The sequence below is a fragment of the Haematobia irritans genome, chromosome 2 (genome assembly GCF_050003625.1).
Source record: "Haematobia irritans isolate KBUSLIRL chromosome 2, ASM5000362v1, whole genome shotgun sequence".
Taxonomy (NCBI): domain Eukaryota; kingdom Metazoa; phylum Arthropoda; class Insecta; order Diptera; family Muscidae; genus Haematobia; species Haematobia irritans.
Window position 1 is genome coordinate 225,026,699 of NC_134398.1, and position 26,542 is coordinate 225,053,240.

The following is a 26,542-nucleotide window of genomic DNA, read 5'->3' on the forward strand; positions in this document are numbered from 1 at the left end:
CACTATGGGATCTACCACTACAGCTATTAGTGTCAATATTGCTATACATACTATCCAGTATGGAAGTGGTGGTGATACTGGCCGTTGGTGACTTTACTATATTATTGCTCTTAGTTACCTTAAAAAAAGAATCTGCCGATTCGTTTGTTGGACTTATTGTCTCACCAATAACCATGGAAGGCGAGAGCTCAGCTTCAGCATCAACATCATCGTTTAAGATATTATTAAGGCAGATATTGAATTCATCAAAATCGACAAAATTGGCTTGATGTTCGGGCAACAATAAATTTGCCGCTTCTACCGCTGCAACATCATTGGCCAATGACAATAATTCATCAGGTTCGTCATCATTGTCATCATCATGATATGAGGAGGATGTATGTATTCCATATCTATCATGATTGCTGCCATTGTTATCGTCTTCATCATCATCATCAAAAAGCACCAATTTATCCAAAGTTTTGTCTTTTTGTCGACTCGATAAGCATTGATTATCCTGCGCCTCGGCGGTCATTCGCATGATTCTACTAAAATTATTATCTCGAGAATGTTCTTCACCTTCCCCTTCATCATCTTGGAATATGTAAATCTCGAATTTATCCTCAGTTTTTATGGCCGAGGCGCAAGACAATGGTCACTTGTAGTCTCTGGAGCCTCTTCTTCGGCGACCTTCGGTCAACAAAGATTCTCCAATAACTGAAAATACATTCAGAAAACAAAACAATGTTACATGTGCATCAGAATCCTTCAATTGCTTCAATTATTTTAGTATTGTAGTACTTCTAATAATCTCTGTAGGATTCTGGTTAGATATAAAGGACTAATTTTGAGATATAATCATTTCTAATTTGATCCATTAATTTATATATTGTCCTAGATCTAAAGTATACCATAAAAATAATGAACTGACAACATTGCCTCTTTCAATAGCACTCACCTGCACTGCGAGTTTTTCTCCGTGCTTCCGCTTCAGAATTCGACGACACTGTTGTTGTTTTACCGATCGTTTTAGTGGTTCCCTCATTATTATTTTGAGCCGCAGCAGCAGACACATTTACATTGTTGCCACTACTACCCCTAGTATAAATCATTTTATTGGCGGCTGCTGATGCCCTTACACTACGACGTGTACCAATTTTTTCACTGTCGCTTGGACTAGTACCACTTGCTGTGGTGTTAACAGTTGTTGCTGCAGAGGCAGGTGTATGGTTTGTAGTAGTGGCACTGGTGTTAGCCGCCGCCGTCGTCGTCACCGACGTTGATGATATTGCCCCCTGGGTTGATCCTCGTGTAGCATGACTTGAATGAGTTGTGGTTGGTGTGGCTGTGGCGTTAGTACCGCTGCTAGCTACAGCTATAGCCCCTATTGATGAATTATTGGTTTGATTACTATTTCCATGATTTTGCCTTGGACCTTTTGAAGAAGAACTATTGGCGCTATCCCCATTTCCACCACCAGATGTATTTGCATTGATATTCGATGCTTCTGAAATTGAAAATTGGTAAACATCCAAAAATCATTCTTGGTAAATCCTATTAGGATACAAACGTGTATACTTACTATTGTGTTGCTGATGTGATCTACTGTTGCGTGTAATTTTTTCCGTATTATTTTCTATAGGGGCATTAGATGTTGTTATAGTTGTGATGGTAGTAGTAGTAGTATTGGTAGATGATAAGGAATTTGGATTAGGAGTGCTAATAGCCGCTTCATTGCTGCCCGCAGCTGATGCTTTTGACGTTCTTACTTTACCCGCAACCTCAATTAAAGGTTCATCTGAATCGGACGATTCTTCAATCTTTTTTGTACCACCAACAGCTGATGAAACTGTTGTTTTTGAATTGTTTTCGCTACTCTCTACTTTTTTGTTATTAGATTCACTAGAACACAGAGTAGAATTATTGTTGGCAGCACTGCTGCCACTTGTACTGCCACTACGAGCTCGCTTTACCTCAGATTCGCTGGCACCTTCCGATTCTAACCTTTTGCGTTTGGTGTGATGCTGTTGCTGAGCTGGATTGCTTGACGGGTTAGAGGGAGGAGTGCCCAGTTGATGACTTGTTTTTGGACTGACACTAACTCTTTCATGTATTGAGGATTTGGTATTTAATAAATGTTTATTTTTTGTAGCACTTTGATTGGTAGTCGTCGAACCCGATTCTAAAGAGGGACTTGATTTAGCAGTATCCATTGGGCTACCTAGTCTACTGCTAGCTCTAGTCCTAATACGTGGCGAATCTATGTCAGAATGTGCTGGAATTTCTATAGATATCGGTGTCAAACTGATAGATAACTCAGAAGATTTTGCCGTCGAATCCTTTTTTTCTTCAGTCGATGCGATAACAGCCTTTGATTCTTCTTCACTCTTCACTGTTGTTTTCTCTTCGACCTTAATGGAGGATTCTTGAGAACCTTTATCGCGACTAGATATCACAGCATCTTCAGTATAATTGTTATTATAGTTCAACTCCGTCTTAGGAGAAACATCCCCCTTTGAAGCTTCTTTGGGCGTCACATCAACATCTGGTAGAGGTTGTTTTTCTTCCACCTTAGGTTTGGTGTCATTTTTTGAATTACTATCTATTTTCTCTTTCTTCTCTCGTAGTTCGTTTTCCATCTTTTCTTTTGCTGCCTGTTCCTCTATTATACTGGCTGTTAGATTCTTTATTAAGTCCTCGTCGTCATCATCATCATCGGCATGGAGTTGATGATGATGGTGGTTATGGTAGGGATCTTTTTTTATGTGATCGTCAAAAACAATTGAGCGGTCACCGTTCATTTTAGCGACGTCACTTAATTTTTCATCGGTCGTTGAGGATGTTGTTAGCATATGCTCATCTTCAGTAAGTCCTTCCATTTTCGCCAAGGCCTTTTCGATTTCATCATCCGCTAAATGCGTAACTTCTTCATTTGTCTTTGGTATCTCAACGGATGAGGCTTTTGTTGCCATTATTTGGGAAGGTAACTTTTCTTGTGGCGTCTGGGGCTGCAATGATTGTGGACTGCATGATGTCAATTGGTGTGGTGATTTTTCGGACAAGGCGTCCATAGACTCAATACCACTATCTTCTCCACCAGTACTATTTGTATGGGCAGGAGTGCCACCACCTGTGCTTGCGGGAGAGTTTCGTAAAGCTGTTACCAGAGATGCAGAGCAGTTATAGCTCGTAGTGCCGTTGCTGGCAGTTGTAGTAGCTGTAGCAGAAGGTCCAGTAGTCGCTACTACTGTAGTGTTCACATTTACGTTATTCTGAGTGAGAACTGTATTTTCTGTAACCCCCGGTTTTTCATTTTTTTCCACGGAATTCAATGTCGACGCGGACTCAAGTTCCGTGCTCAATGTAGAATCTGTGCTTAAAATAGGAGGGTTTACGGAGCTTGAAACTGTTTGTGTGGTAGGTTTAATAGTTGTTGTTGTACCTTGAATAATGGTAGTTGACGATGTTGTATTTAATGATGTACACGTCGTGGTTGTTATGGAACTATTGTTCGTTGTCGCTGTTCCCGCTGATGTCATTGAATTCGTGGTGACTACTGGCTCGTTTGATTTTACTAAAACGTGCTCTATCACCTTACCCGATGCATCTTTGCGTTCTACTTTGGTTATTTCCACCCTTTTCAAAGTCGTGGCACTTGGCAGCATTGTTACAGCGGCTGCTATCATTTGCTGCTGAGTCTGCTTCTCCGCCAAGGCAGCTAGTTGTTGTTGCTGCTGTTGTTTCTGCAATTGAAGTTGTTGTACCGCCGTAATATACGACGGTGGCTTATGGTTTTTTGTAATGGGCTTTCCTTGTATCGGAGTTATTGTAGCTGTCGTCTTTAAATTGTGCTTCAGCTGCAAATTACTGGACGATGACAATCCTCCAATTCCTCCATTTCCAGTATTTGGATTGGCAATAGTACTTAGGGTTATGCTGTTGGGAAGAGAAGTTATTTTGGCTAATTGCTGCTGGGTTGATGGCTGTAACAATTGTTGCGGAGGCAGGTTGGTGACAGTGCCGATATTACTAGAGCCAAGACTTTGACTATCCATTAATGTTGGCGTTTTACTGGGTGCGGTGGATGCTTCCAGACTCTGCATTGCACTTATTGTAAGCCCGTTTTTGCCACTTAATAGTGCTGCTGCTGAATTTCCACTAACAACGTGCTGCTGCGTTGTCATCGTAACTTTTGCTTGACCATCGGGCGCTGACGATGGTGGCGAAGCACCATTCATGTGCGATGTTTTTAAAACATGATGCACAATTTTGGCTTGCTTTGCGTCAGATCCACCACTACCATTCGATGAGTCCTCTGCCGTCGATACCATAGCATTATTTAAATCTGATCCAGATGTCGCAGAGTTGTGAGTTCTTTTTAGCTGCGATTTTGTTTTGCTGTCTACTAAATCTCCACTAGTACCACTACCATCATTAACACTGTTGACATTTTGCGTTTTCTTTCGTTCCTTACGCGAGTTTTTGATAACAATGGAATTTTTTCCTCCACGTAAACTTATATGCAAAGGCGGAACTCGGGGCTCCTCTGTTGGAGTGCTGCCACAACTGCTTGATGTATTGGAGGGAATTGAACTAGTCGACGAATTCACACCGGAGGATGAAGTCTGGGGAAAAGGATTCTCTTGTTGTGGATGTGATGTGGATTGGGGATGATGCAAATGATACTGAGGCGGTGGCGGGTTTGAAGAAGGTTGATTTTGTAACGGCATTTGTTGCAACTGCTGCTGGTGCTGTTGAGAATTGCTGAAATTTAGATTTGATTGAACGTGAGCAGATGTATGTTGTTGTTGCTGCATTGCATTGCTAGATAAAAGTTGAGCATTCATATGAGACTGTTGTTGCTGCTGGATATTTTCACTACCGAAGGATACGTCCACTTTGTAGGCGGGGGACACTGGCTCTGACTTTTCCAATTTCAAACGTAATTTGATTTTCTCCGTTGTCACCATGTGGGCTTGTGGAGCTGTTGTTGAGGCACTGCTCGCATCAGTATTTATCGCCCCTTGTCCTGATATTGTAGGCACCATATTCACGTTAGTGGTAGATGTATTAAAAGAGCCTTTCTGGTTTTGTCCTGCTGAGAGGGCTGCTTTTGATTTGCTGCCAGCTTTGGCTCTTTCCTTCTTGGGTTTGGGAGTGGTTGAATTTGCTTCCTTGTTCTTCTTTTCCCTCACACCTTGTTGAAGTTTATCTCTTAGCAAGTTATTCTTTGACTTTTTGCTAGCACTTGTTGCACCTGCTGCACTGCCACTGCCACCAGCTGCCATCATTGCCCCCACAGACGGAGATGATGATGCCGATCTGGGTGATCCCATATCACCCGGTTTATTGCACATTGTATTATTGGCCGAAACACCAGCAACATTGACGTTCTTACCTTTCCTGCTCTTCTGTGATTTATTCGATATCAATGAATCCCTAGACCTTTCCGTGTCCGAACCTGCGCCCAGATGTAATGGCGTCATTGTGCCACTATTATTATGATCCACGGCTGATAATTTCGACATGGCGGTACTGCAGGAATTGGAATTAGAATCTTCGGAAAAATGCGATGAGTTGGGTAGAAGATCATAAATGCTACTATTTGCACTATTATTTGAAGTAAAAGTTGTATTCATGGATGCATTCACTAAACCACCACCCTGTATTGATTGGGTCTCTTGTTCCGCCTCCGTATCACTATCATCACTTGGACTAGGTTCCAATTCACCAGTTAAAGGATTTATAAGAAATTGCTTTTGCTGCGATTGAGGTCTGGCACCAGAGGAGCTGGAGTTATTAATATTGGATGCAGGTGTGTTAGAAGATGGTACATTGTTAAGATTGTTTAGATTTTGTTGTTGCTGCATCATAAATTGTCGCTGTAGTTGTTGTTGTTGTTGTTGACTTGCATTTGCATTCATAAGAAATTGTTGTTGAGGCACTGGATTTTGGTTCATGGATTGTTGTTGTTGCTGCTGCTGAAGTTGTTGCATTTGTTGATTCTAAAATAATTATAAATGAAATGTGTTGTGAATGAACCCAGTATAGAATTGAAATTTTCAAAAATACAGTATGCAAAACAAAATAAAAAAAAAATAAATTTAAACCAACTACAACTTAAAATTACAATTTAAGGCATAATGGTGAAAAATCGTTTTGTGCCAAATTTAATCAGGATGTGATAACCCAAAGTATAAATATATCAGTAATTTATTTCTTTCAAATAACTGGAGGCGAAATGTAATCATAGCAGGACTATATTATTTGTATACATACCTGAAGTTGTTGATGCTGTGCTTGCGACTGCTGCATTTGTTCCATGGCCAAGGTAACATTGGGTGGAATTTGTTCTTCGCCTACCAATAAAGAAGTGGCAGCTGCTGCCGTTTCATCTATGTCCATACCCTCAATCAAATCCAGATCCAAATCTTTGGCATCCTGCAGCAAAGACTCCAGTTCATTTTTATCTTCCAAACTTAAAGATGAATCAATATCACAGCTTAATGTAGGCAAAAGGGCATCCAAATCATTTGTGGTCAAGGCATCCAATCCTGTCAAAGATATTAAATGTTCCGCCAACTCATCCACATTGTTGGCATCCATGGACGAAGGCTCTACGACCACATTGCCACTTTCAGCACAAACCGATGGGACTGTTGCCAATGAACTGGATTGTACATTACCTATGTCACTATCAGTTGTTTTCGTTATGGAGGAGGGGGAGGGTGTGGCGCCAGGCAGTGAATTCGCAATGTCAGAAATAATTTGCTGTTCTTGCTGTTGTGTTTGCTGTTGTTGCAAATTGTATTGCATTTGATAGCGAGTGAACTCTTGAAAACTACTTTTCGTTGCAGAGTCCATGGGCTTATTTAATGTTACCGGCCACCGACTGGATACGCTGGATGCAGAACCTGCTGTCACTTGATTATAGTCGGGAGGTGGAGGTATACTAGCCGCACCTGCCATAGCAGAGGCAGAGGGAGAAGAAGGTACAATGTGAGTAGACGGAGGAGGAGCACTAGTATTATGCCCCAACGCCGGCGAAGGAGACGGAGGCGGCAACAACTGTTGCGAAATTTGTGATACATTATGTGGTGATTGGGCGGGTGTGGTCGAGGGAGATGGCATTTGCTGTTGAGGATGAGACGAATGTGGAGTCATGTGAGGACTGTGCATCGAATGGTGACTGGAGGCGGGTGAATGTGCTGTAACGGGAGACATATTGCCGGCCGTGATTGACATATATTGTTGTTGCTGTTGTTGAGTTTGCTGTTGCTGGATGCCCAATAAACGTTGATGTTGCTGCAATGGCGAAGGCGGCGTTTGCTGCGACAAATTTCCCACACGGACTTGTCTCATTTGTTGCTGCTGAGCCACTAACATCGTATTGGATCCCATGGTCTGCTGCATTATTTGTTGCTGCTGGGGAGAGGCTTGTTGCAAGAAACGTTGTTGTTGTTGTGGTTGACCAGTTACCTGCAACTGTTGTTGGCGTTGCAATTGTTGTTGTCGCAGCAAAGCCGCTTGCTGCGGCGACATTTGCTGTTGCTGTTGGAAACGTTGTTGTTGGGCATAGACACTGTTACTCGGACTGATCATAACCTGCTGCTGTTGTTGCTGGGGCCCTTGCATAGACCTCATGGTATTTGTCGCAGTTGGCGAAGAAGGCACATTTAACACATTGTCAGGAGTTCCCGGAGCTGCCAGCATCTGCTGCTGTTGGGTCTGCGGTTGCATTTGCTGCTGCTGAGTCATCATGTAATCCATACCCGGAGTACCAGTTCTCAGAGGTGAATTCATTATATGCTGCTGGGGACTATTCATTGCAGCCATCATTGGCGATTGCTGTTGGGGTGATGTCAATGGTGACTGTCTCATGTGATTTCCATGTTGGGAATTACTGTCATTCTGCAGTAGATTAACCAAAAGCGGAGATGACATGGCTATATTATTGCCATTATTTCCATTGCCACTACTGACACCAACTCCAGGAATTCCATTGGGTGGTGCAACTGTATTAGAAGGCGCCACAACTCTCGAATGTAAATAACCTTGCGGTGGTTTGGCTATTTGAGGGGCACCTGTCGCTGGAGAGTTTGGCGAATTAACATTCCCCACCACTCCTGGATATGGTGGTGGAGGTGGTTGAAGAAATTGTGTTTTACCTCCGCCAATTGTGGTTGTTATCATTTCTCCACTTTGTGGATTTTTTATCACCTTCAGCGCCACATTAGGCGGTGGTCCCAACGACCCCATGAGTTGTTGTTGCATACCACTTCCCGTCGTTATTGTCGATGCAACTGTTGGCTTTCCAGCTGTTAAGGGTATACCCCCGGGAGTTTGTACCGGTTGACCTGTCGAGTTAAGAGCATTATCGCGTCCTTGTAAAACACGGGCTTGCCGCATACTCTCAAACGGAAATTCTCTAGAACTATTCCCAAAGCTTCCTGAACCAACCGGTAGTGGAGGGACGGGAACTTTGCCATCCATCGGACAAACTGTATTCGGTGACTTGAAAATCCCCTGCTGTTGTTGTTGGGCTGAAGATGGTCCATATGTACTCTGCTGTTGTTGCTGTTTTATAGCTGCATTACTCGTACTAGGTCCCCCAAGCATCATATTTCGTCGTTGCTGCATAATTTGCTGCTGCTGAAGGGACATGGACATTGGTTCACAAACGCCACCAATATTTTGGCCGAAACTAATTTGTCCTGGCTGACCGACATGACCCCGCTGTTGTTGCTGTAGTATCGATGCAGGCGATTGATGCAATTGTGTTTGCGATAATTGCACGAATGCGCCGTTTCCTCCTGCAGCCGCAGATCCTGCCCCTACATTCAGTAATTGTGATAGATCTGCAATATCGGAATCCCCTCCAACGCATGAACCAACATCAATGCCACTGGTAGACGTTCCTGACGCCTCATGACCCACAACAGAAGAAATATCTGAAAATTTCAATTTCATTAGAATGATCTACAGTGCATGAGCAGTAAGAGAAGTGAATACAAACCTGTCGTCTTAACATCGATTTGTTGGCCACCAACATTGAGTGATATCACAGAATCTCCTTCTAACTGAACAGAGCTAATACCGAGAGCCCGTAAAGTTGCATTGCTCTCGGTAGCCAATTGGCGTAACCTTTGCGCCGCATCCTTGGGGATTTGCACTGTTATCCGCATGTACGGTTCAAGCTGCTGTAAAAAGAGTATAATAAACACATTTAGCTAAACATAATTTGTTTTACACGACATTTACAAATAACATAAAACTTCTCTAGATGTGTCCCTCACATTATATCGTGAATGATGTGCAAACGAAATCATCGATAATCGATAATTTTTGTCGTAGCAACTTGAAGAAGCTAATAATATTTAAGTCCTGGCTTCTACGCAGCCGAATATCGTGGGAGCATGTTTTTTACATCACTGATTTCATTTTATTGCAATATTAAAAAACAAAAAAGCCAATTTATATAATAACAGATTATTAATATAATTTGATCTGTTATTATTATTATTTTGTATATAGTATATAATTTGATTTCATATTAGTAATACTAAACAGGATTACGATGCTATGTAATATTGATAAATTGGCCTTTTTTTGTTCTTAATATTGTAATAAATATATTATAAAATAAAATGAAATGATTTGAAACATTTTCAGCGGTGGAGTATCTTCTTCCTCTCAGTAATTCTTCTAACAATTCTGAGTGTTTCAAAGTAGAGGTGTGCACGAGACATGAAATTGTCGTGACTCACGCTCATGGCAACGGCGTGAGTGTGCGTGATTAACAAACCAAAAAGTCGTGCGTGAGCGTGAGTCACGAAAATATTATCTTCGTGAGTGTGCGTGAGTAAAGATTTACGCTCACGAAAATAATCCCGCTCACCAACATAAAACGCTTAAGAGTTAAATTCATTTACAATTTTAGTGACAACTGGGATGTTAAGAGTGTAATAACGCTCTCGATTTTAATAATGCTCATGTTTTCAGACACGTCGCTAAGGTAAATTAATCAAAAATTGTTCGTGAATCACGATATTTTTCGTGAGTCACAGTATTTTCGTGCGTGAGTGTGCGTGAGTCCTACCAAACAATATCGTGCGTGAGTGTGTGTGAGCAAGATTTTTCCGTCGTGAGTGTGCGTGAGCGTGAGTAAAATATTACTCACGTGCACACCTCTATTTCAAAGCCTCTCTAAGTGGTTTTACCTTAATGTGAAACGGCAATCGGACTCGACTATAAGAAGGAGGTTCCATTTCATTGAGCTGTCATGGAATCGACCTTATTTTTTTATTTTCTTTAATGAGAACATTCGGACGTTTTGACACTTGGTCAATTTCTCTCATGGATTGTTGCCAGATACCACGTTTGATCAATTTTTAAAGTACCTCGATCGCACAGTGGATACTGGTACGCTTGCAGCACTTGCGGATGGAGAAGCATTTTTCCACAATATGCTGGTCCATGGTACATTACCCAGCATAAGCGCGGGCTCTACAAAATACAAAAATCGAGGAATAAGACAAAGATGTCCCATAATAATGTATTGGCGTAGATCAAAACGTCATCTTAGCAAACCCGTATTTCTTTTACTGTTTCTCCCAGCAGATATTAAATCATTAAGCGGATACGCAATAAAACACTAAATTTCATATATACGGCACAGAAAAAGCGAAAATGTTTAATGGATCAAAATAATCTATGAAAATATATGCATAAAATGTAGAAGCAAAATAAGTTACGCATTTTCTTTAAAATCGAATACAAAGTACAAAATAAAAATTGTTTGTGAGACATACGTGTAATGCCTTTGAACAATGCTTTAATATAACATTACTAAAATGTAGATTATTGTCAGTATTAAATTACGTAAACCCAAAAAATATATGCTAATGTATATATATATAGATTTTTTGCCTCTTTTGTAGGAGCCAGAAACCGTTCATTTTGGATTCGCTCAATCCAAACTAAATTACACACTACACCCTGTCAGTGATGGGTTTTTAAACTTTGAACTCTAACCCAGCAAAAACTAGGTAACCACATCTCATTACTATTGGCATTACCAGGAGTAAAGCTGTCATTACACGTTGCATTACATTGCGGTGAGTTATAATGACTTACTTGTAATGACAAAAATAAATATAATGCCTAATAATTTTCGAATTGTTATTCTCAAATTTTTAGGCAGTTGGCTTATAAAATAGAATTGAAAGTATTGAATACTTCTTAGTACGAATGAACTGAAATATTTTTCTATGCTAAATGTTATTCGTATATATGATAAGCTTTGGGGTGACATGCTTCCAAAGATTCATGTTGCTATTCGTGCGCATGATGATATTGACATGTAATCTTTTTTAATTCGTATCTACATTATTAATTATTCTAAACTTCTTTTTCTACTTTTTCTTATATCAATAGATTAATTAGTGTTCTAAGTATATAAATTACCTATCCTTTTTTTCTTTCTTCTTATTTACGACAACTGAATAGTTTAGTTTTCTTTTGTAACAAACAGCATATGCTTAAACACCGACAGGTGCATATGATCTAGTTATTAAGCACCTTTTAAACTATATTTTGTAAATTTATTTATAAAATATTTTGCAAATAAAATAAAAATAAAAAATGATAAGCTTTCTAAGTAAAATGTCATGCCTTATTCTAGTTACGGCCATTTTCGTGTAGCTCCGTTAGGCTTTAACTCCCTGTTAACAGGAAGTAAATTGCAAATATCTTCTCTCCGGTTAATTTTTAATGGAAATAGTTTCAGCGGTTAATGACCTAACTGTCATATGAAATATATAGGCAAGATGACAGATATGTCGATAGTACGGTTTAAAATTTCGTTAGCTAACGTAACACTAACGGAGCTTCATGAAAATGGGGGTAAAAGTATTATTTGTAACATGTCGCAAGTGTGTCTCCTTAAGTTTTAAAAGGATTGAATACTTCTTAGTGTGAATGAACTAAAATATTTTTCTATTTTATAAGAAATTTTACTGAATTTGGTTTTAGTTTTAGTTCGGTTTTTTGTTCATTTTTACGAATGCTTTGTTATCAGTGAATAAAATTTTCTTGTTCAGTAGTAAATTCTTATACCCCGCGAAGAAAACAATATTAGTAAAATGCAATGCTTTATTCTAGTTAATGAACTATTCCTAATTGCTTTCAGTTAAGGATTTTTTTTACTGAAGCATGTAAATTTTATTATTTCACACAATAACACTAGTTTACAAAAAAATAAAAAAATCATGTACACTTAATGAAAGGCAACTTTTCTTATGTATTTTGATCTGCTGAATTCGAAAAAAATTTAATTTTTTTTATGGAACGACATTTTTCCGTCGTTTTTTTTTCTAGTTGATCTTATTACTTACGTTAGAGTATCATCTATACGATCATGAACTTCTCTTCCAGACGTTTTTTCAATGGTTTATACATTTCTGGCGGAAAAGGTCCTTTGTAAATTTTTTGAAAATTTGGCTTTACGCATTGAAAATTTGAACCACTTAACTTATCACAGATCCAATTACACACGATTATTCGTCATCTTAATACCTTTCATTTAAGTACCAACAACGATATAATCGGACTTTTTTAACTCGAGATATAATTTGTTTAGAAAGAAAAGAGCGAAAAAATAAAAATAACAGGATATCTCAAAAACTGTTCCATAGAAAATGTTTAAACATTTTCTTTTTCGAATTCAGCAGATCAAATTACATAAGAAAAGTCGACTCTCATCAAGTGTACATTTTCAGTGTAAACTAGTGTAATTTAACTTAATGCAAATAAAATGGCTAATCTAAATTGATGAATATTTTTTTCCTTTAGTTTCGAAGGCACTTTTTTCTGCGTGTAGTGCTCCTATTACAGCACTACTCGCCATATTTTGATCCATTGTAATCGGCGATAGAAATCAATATTTTCGAGATTTGGTTGTCCGAGACAATAAGTGGCTATTTTACAAGCTTTGGTGTATCTACGAATAAGTGATTACATATTAGGTTATTATATGCTTTAAAAGCACTACTTATTTCATGGCCGAAAGTATGCCTGGGGAGAAGTACTTTCCTCCTAGGACATGCGTATGTAAATGTAATCCGGAGCGATGACAATTAAGAAGTGGTTATTATTTTTTAAAACGGCTTACCTACAAGATAACCGGGTAATGAGAGTTTTTGCTGGGAAGTTATTCCCACAGGTCAAGATAAAAATATAAAATCTTATAGTTACAGAGCAGGATCATTTATAACATCTCCGAATAATACTAACAAGTTACAAATAAGTGTAAAATAAAACTAATATTAATAAATAAGTACATAATTGAATTGTAAATTTTTAAATGTTTATATCATAGTCTGATATAGTGATATATGCGAAACATGATCACTTCTAGGTAACCCATACACATAATGAACTATACATTTGAATGCCAAGTTAAGTTTACTTTTGTTCAAGGATTCACAATTTGCAATAACTTTAGATCCGTAAAATTGCCAATGTATCACGACTTTTTACCAATAGCAGTCGAATTTTTAATAGTTTGTATAAGTGAGCGTAATTTAGCGTATATTTGTCCAACGTCTTTGTTCGCATGACTTGACCAGCTCAACATACTGTTAAACGCTACCACCCACCCATCCGCCCAAATTCTAAACACTAGTGACTATATTGATTTTCTATATGCCATTTACTATAAGAATATCCGTGTGCGGCATGGATATTCTTTTGCTCTAATGTACGATCAAACATTTAGATGTATGTGGTTTTAGTAGTAGGTAGAATTTAAGTCATCTCACCATTTGGTTGTTGAATTCTTAGGTAAATAATAAAATTGAACTGAAATTTCACTTAATTCTTTAGACATAGCAATTATGTTTATGTTGTTTATAATTTAAAGTTGTTCTTGCTTAGTTATTTTCATACTGGCACTAAAGCACTTCTAATTACCAACTGTTGGCGGCTATGTAATATCTGTAATCAATTTGGGCTTCATGGGTTAATAAAAATCCGCCTCGTTAACTAAATTATATGGCAACATCATATATTTTGAAAGATGTGGCAATAATGTTTACAAAGTAGCGAGTTTTAGAAAATTTAATTGTACATGCAATGCTATGTTTATTTTCAATTTATGCATATTTTTCATTCAAATCAAAACACAAAAAGGATACTCAATTTGTAGTCGTGGGGCATATATCTATTGAAATTATAAATTCTATTTCATACTTTTTCTTTTATGGGAAGCAAGTAATTTTGCATTTGAACGAGTAGCCAATAGCATTCCAATACATTATATCCACTAACAAATCCTAGGCGTGAGAAAGAGAGAACTATATATTCATATTTAATTGGAAGTTTTGCATTGGAAATACAATTAATTATTGTGTATAAAGAATATTGGAATTAACAAAAATTTCACTCTACAACACATGCGAAATATAAGAAATCTAACAAGTTTTGATTTGTGGTGATTTTAATGATGATACAGCTTTAATAATTTAGTATTAAATAATTGTCCGCCATTTTGACAAACTCGTCGCATAAGAAAATTGTCGAGTAACGAGTGAGAACTTGATTGAAAATAAACTAAAAACAGAGTTGCCAATGTTGAACACGCAAAAAAAGTATATGTTAAGGCACAGCGAAGGAGGATTTTAAAGACAAAAATTCCCTTTAGTATTGCAAATATTATTTATGGATAATTTTGATATGACACAAATATAAATTTAAACACAAACACACAATTTATATTTAGCACCCTTACCTGTTTAAGTTGCATATCATCACACGACGACTATCACGCTTGACGGGGATCTTTGTCTGGTGTTGGCGATGATAAATTAATTATTAATTCTTGGCCTCTTAGCGCTAATATTTACTAATTGCGTAATTAGTAGAGTTCAACGCTAAAAGATTTCCTTTCCCTCCAAAAATGTAAGCATTCGCACTTGCAGGTCGCTGCTTACTTTCACTTTATTACAAACAAAATCCAACTATTTTGTTGGGTGGGGGTGGTTGTGGGATCACGATCTATATTTCATAGAACACCCAATCTTCTAGATTTTAAATCTATGACCGAAGTTTTCCCATTTTTGCAATGAAACATCATTCGAAACACTTTGCAGTGGTAATGACGGAAAATATTCTACGAATAGTTTTAATGTTAATGTACACATTTGTTTATTTATTTAGGTTTCCCTTTGTCACGTTACGTTTCCCACCTTTCTATTCTTTTTTATAAAGTAAATCTATGGCAACACCGATTTAGGAGGACTAAAGCAGGTAATATTAAGCGTTTTTCTCCGATTTATGTTTGTTGGTTTGTTTTTATGTTTATCATATGAATACACTAAAAACAATAACGATCAACGATGGGCAACTATCACGTAGTCATGCTACCACTCCAGTGATTTGTTGCCGCACTTGCCACAGAAAATGTGTTGTAGGTTAGAGGTGGCGGTGGTGGTAGCGCGGTAACACTGTTTTCTCTATCACTTCTTTCTCTTCTCCTTATTTTTCTTTTGGGCGAACTTTTTTTGTTTCTCTAAATGATGCTTTGATGTAATTCTTTTAGGATTTTATAAATGTTCACCATGCAAAACCGACAAGAGTACAGCATGATTTATTTCTTCGTCTTCGTATTGGTTATTTATGATCAACTTTTTCAAATGAATATTTTGCTGTTTTTTTTGGTTAATTATGTTTAATGGAGGCCCAATACGACCACAAGCTGATAGCTTATTTGGGATCAAGCTGCTACCAAATATTTCACAGGCGTAGAAAACGAACCACGATACGAACTTTTTTCTTCACTTTTTGTTGTTGTTGCTGGTGTTGTATTGGTAGCAAGGGGCCAGAAAAAATATGATTGACGACAAATTTTTTGTCATAGATCCGACCCGAACTTCAAATGAAAATTTTCATGTTTATCTTTGCACTTTTCATAACAATTTCTAGCACACACACATAAAAGGAAGTTAAATTTTATTATTTTCATAAATTTATTACAATTAAATTGTATATTCTAGTCGAAATTTGTAAAAAAAAATTCGTGCTGTATTTCCGACCACGAACAATAACAACCGCCATTTGCATTTGAGTCACTTCCATTCTCCACTCGCCACTCGTCTCTCCAATAGTACTCTACACCAGGGACGGAACATGAGATACTGAGGAAGTACCTAAAATAGTACCATTACTTAATGATTCTAAAACCAATTTACGCTGATGAAAAAAAGCAACCGGTCAATATTTTTTTGGATTTTAACAGCCTATTTCTGATATCCGAATTCTGCTGTTCGTTCGCATACAAAACGAAAATCAGCTGATTTCGGTTTCTCTAAGCTCTATCTAAACGACAAGTGAGACGATAATCAATGCGAACGAAAACGTAACGTTACCACTAAAATTGGGTTTCTCTAAAGCGGACCTTAGACGGTCGGATAAACACTACGACAGAGGTTCGCCTATTTGTTGTGTGTTCGTTCAAGTTTTACCCTCACACTGCACGAACAATTATGATAACAACATGAATAAATAAGAAGAAGCATAAACACAAACAATGAAGAGGGACGAAAAGTTAGGTTTAAAGCCATTTTTTCAGTAAAAATGGAAGAAACAATAAAAATTCCAAGTTGAATTATCGATCCCTCATTAATTTCATTGCAGAAATGCTTGTTTTAATTATGAAAATAAATTTGTTTTTGCTAATGTTTGGCGAACATCCCCTTACACGTGAAGATTTGTGCCTCCCAACTGGAAAAAATCAAAGTTGTTTTGATTTTATGCCAACACGTCCCCGCAACACGCGAACATGGCCTTATACTAGCGGATTTGTCGTAGGGTTTATCCAATCTTATAAGGTGCCCTTAACTCCATTCGTTAGCATTTTGTCGAACAGAAATGTCAAATCCACTCACTTTGCACAAACCTTTCGTTTTGTGGAAAAAGGCATTCATAAATAGAGAAAAACTTAATAATTGATAAATTAATTAACACTTTTTGGTGCAAATATATGACATATATTTTGCACATTATAAGTTAAGTCCGAAGGCATAATCGATACTGTTGCATGTTTATGGGATCGATAATACATTTACCGATTATTTAGTCATCGCCGACAAGTCGTATCGATCCGACACACTGTAAGATTCTTTACAAACACCGACATTCCGTCCGGAATAACTGATAGTCTGTAAAGCGCATTAAGATTCCACAAAAATATTGACTTTGGATCTTTGTACATTTATTAATTCTTAATTTGTTTATAAAACGCTAATGTCACATATGATTGAGAATGTCATCGCTAGAAATTCCTGAACTATTTTCCTAGTGGGAGAAGACTACGCTATTTTATGATGAAGTACAGAAGTTAGAAAGACAATTTAATGGCATTGGTGTATAGTTTGTACTTTGAAATTGAAGGACTATTACGTTTATATATTGTTTGTTATAATAATAAATAATTTATAAACATAGCAATTTCAAGGGAGAATACAAGAAAAGTCTTTGGTACCTGAAATTCCATTTGTTACATCCGGTTGTTCGTTATAGCCGGGATTCCACCTTCAATTTCATCATTTTGAACTAATTACATCACGCCCGCATAGCACACAAAGCGTCTTGGATTCAATCCCAATCTCAACTAAACAGTGGATTACTTGAATTGAAAAAGATTATTTCCTTTAAAATTAATTTTAAAAGAAAAGTAGCCGTGAAAGAATGAATGATTTAGCGCGATAATGCGATCTTAATACCGGACTTTTATAACAAAATAATATAAAGATCCGTACAAAGTTCGTGTTTCATTATCGTATTGTATTATGTTATTTTAAAGAAAGAAAATTTATTGAACTGGTGCTTTAGAGCATTCCTGCCAAGATATATTAGGTTCTGTGAAGAAAATACGTATCTTTTGTTTTTAATATGCCCTGTTCATTTTGGCTTCCACTTGTGAATCACAAATTTGGTACCGGCCTTAATGCAAACATTGACTCTCCATAGAGTTGCACAAAATTTGGTACTTTTTCCACTTTGCTTTCCATTAGTGGAGATTTACATCCAAGAATTATGATCCTACAAACAGTGAGAAAGAGCGAAACAGATATATGTTAGAAATATTAAAGAAGAGATAGATGTATGCGTTTAACTTATTAATCAGTTAAGCCAACGTAACGTAGCCACGTGAAACATCAATATGTATAATAATAGGCCTGTTTTATTTTAGTACTGAATGTAACGTTTGTATGATAGAGCTGCAAAACTATCGATAGTCGCATCATTCAATATTTTCGATTGTTTAATTAAAAACAATCGATACTATCGGATTTTGTGCAATAACTAATTATTCCGATTTGAGATCTTTTTCATTAAACAAAAGTATGATCATTTTTCTTGTGCGATTGAAACTCACATTTTATTGAGTTTATGTTGACATCCATTGAGAATATGTTGACATTATTTGATTTCAAACAAGTTCTTTCTTTTTGAAATGGTAGATCCAGTTTTGCTGAACATCCGTCAAGAATCCGTACACTCATAGAAAAAAGTCTGCTAAAAACAGCTGTAGATGTCTGCTGTTATATTTTTGTACTTCAGAACCTAATGAACAACAAATAAATAAAATTTTTAGGTTATAAATTTTTCCTCAAAGCATATTTAAGAACTAAAAGTAGTTTTTGGCATATTTTTGCACTGTAATATACTTACAAGCTCCCAAATACGATCAGCAAACATTTTGTTTGCTGTTATGCCTCAATTCGATAAATATTCAGAATTTTGGTCAAACACTAAGATATTCATAAAATATTGTTTTAATTATGTTAAAACAATATATGCCAGTTGACATTTTTATAGGTTTCAGCCAAACTAAAACATGTTTTGCTGTAATCGAGCTTAAAAAATAGCAGGAAATGTTTGTTATTTCAGCAAACAGTTACTGCTGTCCCTTTTTCAGCATACTTTCTGCCGTTTTAGCAGACTTTTCTGCTGTCTCTACTAAAAAATTTCTTTGGGTGTAGTTGCAGGAATGTATAAAAAAATTAAGGCCCAAGATTTTTCACCGACATCCTGATGAAAAACATTTCAAAATTTATCACACTGGACAGAATAGTATATGTGAGTCTGAAATAAATCGGGCTGCCACTTTAACCTACTGTTCTAAATTTGAGTTTTTTAATGGATGATAACTTGAACTCCCGGTGTTTATTGTATGGACAAAACAATTTGCTATAAAACAAGTGGAGAGGCAATTCATTTAATGCAAAGTCGTGGAATACAGGAAAAAAGAATATGTTTTTATAAGAATAAGTAAAAGATATTAAAATAAATCGGAATTGTTAATTTTTCGTTTATTTTTACCTACATTATGCGCTTTACAGACTATCAGTTATTCCGGACGGAATGTTGGTGTTTGTAAAGAATCTTACAGTGTGTCGGAATCGGTAATCGGTAAATATTTATATCAAATCGCCTCTGAAGAAGCAATTCAATGATAATTGCGAAATATTAGGAATGGTGGATTAAAAATGAATAAAGGAAACTAAGATCTCAAGCTTAATAAAACTATTGACATTTATTAAAAAGAAAAATATCGAATAAAACACCAAGAAACAAAAAGTTTATTTTCTTTAAAATGAATTGTTAAATATAGCTGAATATAGGTTTAGTAAACTACATTATCAGTGCGATTATTGTTAGAAGATACTGAATCTAATGCTAATAGAAAATAGTCGAAGTTGTTTTTGAAGGACCGAGGCATATACAGTTGATGGTCAGGCAAGTGGTTTGGAGGTTAGTTGAATTCAAACAATCCTCCAACCTTTATGTCCATCAGGCAACAAAATTTAATAGTGCTCAATACAGTTATGACATAATGAGTGAATATCTACACTTTTGTAGTCAGTACTCTGGAAATTGGTTAGTAATCACTATTTCTAGTCGAGTTGCATATTAGGTACGTCCACCACAGGAAAAAAGAAAAAAATTAATTATCAAAGTTTTTAAAGTAACTACAGTATAATATATATTTGAATGGTGGAATTTGAAATAATATATAATGATAGTGCCATTATTGATTTGTGGAATTCACCTTTCGTTAAAAAAATGTTTTTCTAGTCCAGTGCTGAAAATTACATAACCTTTTCATTTTTACAGATTCCTGATTCAAAAATGACCAACGCTCCTGCTGTTTCTAGCTCTGCTCCAGTCATGCGTGGCTTGCATAACATGCAAACCAAACGTGGATTGGCTATTGCCATCGGTTTGACCGCTGTCATCACAACAGCTTTTAAACTTTTTGTGAATGACCCTAAAAAGGCAGCCTACGCTGAGTTCTACAAGTACGATATTTGAACCTTTTAAAATTCTTGTCTATTTCTAATAAAATCAAACATCTATTCCAGGAACTACGATGCGCAAAAGTCTTTTGAACGCATGAAGGCTAATGGACGTTTCCAATCTTGTTAAATTTCGGAAGCATTTAGCCATATTGAGTTTTTAGCTTTAACAGTATGAGATAAATAAAGTATGTCTGTGGAATGTAATATTAACAGATAAAACGAATATATCCAATCTAGTTAATTAATGTTCACGGTTTAACCTTTGCTTATATGAAATCACACGGATCTCAAGAGGAGCATCGTAAGTCATCTTAAGCTGAATACTGTTTTCACGTCTATCGGGAATCTTGAAATATGGAAGATATTTACAAATGAATGCCCGATAACAAATTTGCAAGTTTTTGTATTGAACTTTAGGACGAATATTGTGGTATTTGTTTTTATTAAACTTGCATTCATAATATATTTCACTCTGTTATACCTTTTCTGTCTAACTTTAGTGAGATTCGACTCTGTTAAAAAATCCAAGTCGACTCTCGTAACAATTAAACTAGACAAATCAATGTGCTTCTCAACCCGATTTTGCACCTTGCAGAGTGGGTTGAAAAAGTAAAAAGTGGATATAAATTTATTTAATTTTTTTTTATATGATGAGTGGGATGTTTTTTCATACTTATTTTATTGAGGAAACTAGGTTTTTATGTATAGGTGAGTATTAAGATCGAGTTTAGCCGCTAAAATCGCTAAAGTGAAAACTAAATCAGTAAGAAAAATGCATGAAATTAAACGTATTTGTTGCAAATTTTATTATAACTTGATGGGGAAAAGCCCAAAGCAAATTTTCACAAAGTTTGTATACCTTAAAATGGATTATTAAAGTAATCGTGAAAAATTACGTTTTTAGCGGCTAAACTTAATACCCACCTTATGTATAAAAATATATATTTTTTAATAGGAATATGTTTTCATTTACATTTTTAATTATTTTAAAGAGGATCTGCAAAAATAACCCGAACACCGAACATAGTACCGGCCTTTGAACAGCAATTCAAACGTAACACTATTCAAAATAATTTATGATTTATCGGAACATATAATCCTCGCTTTCATCTCTCTCATTGTTAATATCAAGGATTCGACTGTAGTGCTGGGGGAGTAGGCCGAGCCGAGTAACAAATTCTTGGTAGGGATCTTATTTTCTTTTGTGTAGTTCGATCTTACCACTTATAACTAAGTCTAAATTCAATAAGATCCTGTTGAAAAAATCACGATTTGAAACCTCTTTACAGATTTTTTTCTATTGAGTACAATACTTGGTTTCCGCACCGAAAACCAACTTATTTATTTTATTTATTTTTTATTTTATTTATTTACGACAATACAATAAGCCAGAAAGGCCAATAATAGCGCATTGCCTCTATAACTAATTAATTATATAAAATCTAAAGTAAATTTATCATAATTAAATAACAATATGAATGAATTTTTAGAAAAAGTGTAGAATATATAAGTGCAAACCAAATAAGCAAAAATAAAGCAAATAATAAAAATAAAAACTAAAAATAAAAATAAAAATAAAAATAAAAATATGGCTAAAGGTTCAAATAATATCCACCAATACTTATTCCAGAAAATAAGGATAACTACCATTGGCAATGACAGACATTTTTATTAATTAATTTATTATATAAATCATTCATTCAAAAACCTCTGTAACAGGAATTGCTTAAATTGGTAAACAGTAAAGTTGAAGCACCTCAGTGTTAACGGGAGAGAATTCCAAATTCTAGCAACGGACACTATGTACGATCTCTCGAATGTAGAACAGGAAATCTGAGGTATGTTAATCTGTGGGTTCCTAACAGAATGGGAGAAAATAAATTTCGAGAGTAAATCTGCGGGTGACGATCTCTGAATAGCCTTATAGAAAAAAATCAGTTTGCGCAATGAAACATATTGTTCAAAATTACATCCAAGGAATTCTCTGACATAGTCACTGACATGATCAAACCTACGAAGACCGTATACAAAACGCACTATTCTATTGACGATAAGCCTGATCCTGTCTCTATTATAGTGTTGAGTGCATGATACCAATTCAAGGCAGTAGTTCACCTGAGTCATTAGGAACGCAAAACCCATCATATGTCTCACCGGAAGAGGCAAATTCAGTCCACAACAGTACAATTTCCTAAGTCCCAATGTGACCCTGGAGGAAACATAATCAATATGGTGACTAAAGTTCAAACAATCATCAATCATCACCCCTAGGCACTTAGTACTGTCAACGAATTCAATATTAGTACCACACATATGAATCCTCGGATATGAAAACAAACGATGACCGGTACGGAACATAACCGCCTTAGTCTTGTCCGGATTGGGAACAAAGCCATTGTCCGTCAACCACTCAGAAAGAGACCGCAAATTATCATTAATCCCTGACTCAATAACAAGTGAAATTCCCCTAAAGCCAGTAAAGATCAGCTGAACGTTATTTTCCCATTACTTTTTTGAATCAATTTAGAAATATAAAATGTTTTGCCATCAATGCACCGTGTCTTTTCCATCCATGATGTGAAGAGATAATAAAAATATAATAGTCGTCAACTTTCCCTTTTCAGTAGACTTTTGGTTATTTTAAAAAATTTTTTGCTGTGTTTACCAACAAATTTCTTTGAGTGCAGAAAAAGTTTATTTTTGGTATGCAAGCAAAATTTCCGGAAATACTAGGCTTTACAGAAAATGGAAAAACATAGTTACCACTGTAATGACAATGACAATGGTCTTCTTCTTGATACTCTTTTTTTGTTTTAGGAGCCTTTTCTCCTGTGTTTACTCATGATTTGTTTTGGACTTTCCAAACATGCTACTGCATCGCCCTGTTTTCGATTTATTATATTTTTACAAAACATGCCAAATGATTTAATATAAAGAATGGTTGGAATTAAAAATAAAATAAATAATATAACATTTTACTTAAATCTAAATAGATTCTAATAGAGATACTATACTAAAAACGTATATCAAATGACTTATAATCCAAACGATTTAATGTGCCCATATTTCGTAAATCACATTTTTCTATTTGGCAGCCCGGAGAACCTGTCGAAGACAACCAATCAATCCTAAGGAAAAAAGTTCTTGTTAAAACATTAATTGCTGTGGGATATAGTGTAATTATTTACATTTTGTCCACCTCCTCTTTTGGACCTTGCATTTTGCCAACAATCGTTCCTTGTTTTGAATTCTTCACCCATCCTGTGATACCAGCCTTTTTACACAAATCTCGTGTATATTTTGTAAAATAACAACCTACAAAGAAAATTGAGATATATTAAAATTTATAATTTGGATTTTGTTTATACACTCATAAAGAAAAGTTTGCTAAAAACAGCAGTCGATGTCTGCTGTTATATTTTTGCCCTTTTTGTTACGGGCTGGTTACCATAACCTAACATATATTTTTGTACATCAGGGTCTAAAGAACAACAAATTATAAATTTTTTAGGTTATTAATTTTTCCTCAAAGCATATCCAAGAACCAAAAGTAATTTTTGGTATATTTTGCACTTACAAGCTCCTAAATGCGATCAGTATTTATTTTTTTTTCGGCCAAACTAAAAGATGTTTTAGTGTAATCGAGCTTAAAAAATAGCAGACAATGTTTGCTACTTCAGCAAACAGTGACTGCTTTCAACACTTTTTGCTGTTTTAGCAGACTTTTCTGGGTTTCCACCAACAAACTTCTCTGGGTGTAATATCTTTGGTTTCAGTCCATTAATTATTAAACATTTTTATCTTTGGTTTTAGTCTAGCTCGAGGTCATAAATGAAAAAAACTCCATATGTTTTATTTGAGTTTTATTTTATTAAAGCCAATATTCCAGTCAGTAAGGTGCCACCGTGGTGCAATGGTTAGCATGCCCGCCTTGCATACACAAGGTCGTGGGTTCGATTCCTGCTACGACCGAAGACCAAAAAGTTTTTCAGCGGTGGATTATCCCACCTCAGTAATGCTGGTGACATTTCTGAGGGCTTCAAAGCTTCTCTAAGTGGTTTCACTGGAATGTGGAACGCCGTTCGGACTCGGCTATAAAAAGGAGGTCCCTTGTCATTGGGCTTAACATGGAATCGGGCAGCACTCAGTGATAAGAGAGAAGTTCACCACTGTGGTATCACAATGGACTGAATAGTCTAAGTGAGCCTGATACATCGGGCTGCCACAAAACATAACATAACATAAGGTGTCATAAAACAGTAAAGTGCAATTCAAGGATAATGTGGTATCTTGACCATTTTTGCCGAAATCAGAAAAACATATATATATGGGAGCTATATTTAAATTTGCACCGATTTCAACCAACCTTGGCATGCATAGCTACGATGTGAATTCTAATTTTTTAATTTTACTTTAGTTTTACTTAAATCGTATTACAAATTTTACCTCTGTGGTCATATGAGTGTAAATCGGACGAAACATCTATATGGGAGCTATATCTAAATCTGAACCGATTTCAACCAAATTTGGCACATTTTACGACACTATCAATTGCACTCCTTGTGCAAAATTTAAAGCAAATCAAGCTTAAATTCTGGGGCCATATTGGTATATATCGGGCGAAAGATATATATGGGAGCTATATCTAAAACTGAACCGATTTCTTCCAAAATTAATAAGGTTCTATTCTGTCCCAAAACACATACTTGTGCCAAATTTGAAACCGATTAGACTAAAATTGCGACCTAGACTTTGATCACAAAAATGTGTTCACAGACAGACAGACATGGCTACATCGTCTCAGGGGCCGACTCTGAGCAACATTGCCAAAGACACTATATGTCTATCTCGTCTCCTTCTGGGTATTGCAAACATATGCACTAACTTATATACTAGCCGATTCTTCTTTCTATCCAAATATGAATCCATGAAATTTTCCGGTAAACGCTATTGAATTTAGAAAAAAAAAAACTAATAATGCTTCTATCTTGATCATTGATATCGCTATTTTTTTTTTAATACTAAAAAAAGTGAGTTAATCAACACCATTCGTCTTCTAATACATCAAAATTATGTTATTATAATTTATATTTATTTAAATCCCAATGTATTAGAAATATCATTTATCCAATTCCACTATAAAATCCGAGAGGACGCCTTTTTTGAGTTGACATCTTGAGCAGTTTTATCATATTTATATTTATAACAATTCGTGGGGTTCTCGTAGGGCATAATTCGGCCAATATATTAACCCTTCCCCTTTGGTTTATAATGTAAATAAATATTTTCTGTTTATATTTCACTTTGTTTAAACAAATGTCAAGGTAGGTTCTTAACAATTTCATGGGTGTTCAGTGCCTAGTTTTACATACGCATAACTCGCGCACAGTAGTGTTGACACAGTGTCATCGTCAATATGTGTACATCTCAAGTAACAAAAATGTTTGTGGAAAAAACAGAAAATTGCTATCTATATTCACATAAAAGCCATTTGGCCAAGTCTAAATATAATACAATAGATTTTCTTAAATTTCGAGAACTATTGAGATAAACGCCAATCACTTACATACATTTAGTTTGAATTGTTGTACCCCTATCACAACGATCACTAGAACGTATTCAGTGAAAAACTAAATAAATGAAATCGATTGCGTATCAATTGTAATGGTACAATTAATTAGTTTTGTTCCATTGCATATGCATATATATTATTATTATTATTATTTGTAAAATTATCAAATAATTTTTTATTAGAGAAACTTACCTTGTACATGACCAAAAACTTCAAATTCCACAGAGATTAAATGACGAATGTCTGGAATTCCCATATCCTTATTTTGTTCCAAATAAATCTACACTGTTATGTAAACTTTAGCAACTATATTTTTGTGGATTTTTAATACTTATTATTACTTTTTAAATATTTAAATTTTTTTCCAATATGATTTTAATAAAAAACCATCCGTTTGTTTTATTGGAAATAATTTACGGTTAAAAAATATTTATTTTATTTCGTAATTTTGAAAAATGCTTTCTTCCAACTTATTCTAGAAATCGAATTATTTTCCTTTTCTTGAGTCTTTGCTCTTTCGATTCCAACTAAAGTGAAAATTTAATTCTATTGTATTTTTGTGGTTTCCCTTAACTAAATGAGTAAATTTTGGCCAATATGCTGTCAACAACCACACCACACTTAAGTG

The 26,542-nt window shown here is 35.8% G+C and overlaps 3 protein-coding genes across 5 annotated transcripts; 1 reads left to right on the forward strand and 2 right to left on the reverse strand.

The window, feature by feature from the left end:
- Positions 1-567: 567 nt before the first annotated feature.
- Positions 568-16,085, reverse strand: Ncoa6 (Nuclear receptor coactivator 6). Of its 2 annotated transcripts, none has more exons than XM_075297638.1 (6): positions 14,768-16,085; positions 8,996-9,176; positions 6,259-8,930; positions 1,562-5,984; positions 938-1,486; positions 568-696 (listed from the first exon to the last, which is right to left on the reverse strand). In XM_075297638.1, exons 1-6 carry the CDS (start codon positions 14,780-14,782, stop codon positions 635-637), a joined length of 7,902 nt encoding a protein of 2,633 aa, XP_075153753.1. In that variant the 5' UTR covers positions 14,783-16,085; the 3' UTR covers positions 568-634. The 2 variants fall into 2 exon arrangements, with proteins under 2 accessions (XP_075153753.1, XP_075153752.1); XM_075297637.1 differs by having other exon boundaries at positions 8,996-9,179.
- Positions 16,086-19,836: 3,751 nt separating this feature from the next.
- On the forward strand, positions 19,837-20,565 carry cype (cytochrome c oxidase subunit cyclope). 2 transcript variants are annotated; one of them, XM_075297641.1, is made up of 3 exons: positions 19,837-19,957; positions 20,158-20,342; positions 20,406-20,565. In XM_075297641.1, the coding sequence occupies exons 2-3, from the start codon at positions 20,173-20,175 to the stop codon at positions 20,467-20,469; spliced, it is 234 nt and encodes a 77-aa protein (XP_075153756.1). In that variant the 5' UTR covers positions 19,837-19,957; positions 20,158-20,172; the 3' UTR covers positions 20,470-20,565. The 2 variants fall into 2 exon arrangements, with proteins under 2 accessions (XP_075153756.1, XP_075153755.1); XM_075297640.1 differs by having other exon boundaries at positions 19,927-20,008.
- Positions 20,566-23,187: 2,622 nt separating this feature from the next.
- Positions 23,188-26,542, reverse strand: LOC142227218 (acylphosphatase-2). The gene is made up of 3 exons (XM_075297639.1): positions 26,107-26,542; positions 23,531-23,657; positions 23,188-23,470 (listed from the first exon to the last, which is right to left on the reverse strand). The coding sequence occupies exons 1-3, from the start codon at positions 26,168-26,170 to the stop codon at positions 23,356-23,358; spliced, it is 306 nt and encodes a 101-aa protein (XP_075153754.1). The 5' UTR covers positions 26,171-26,542; the 3' UTR covers positions 23,188-23,355.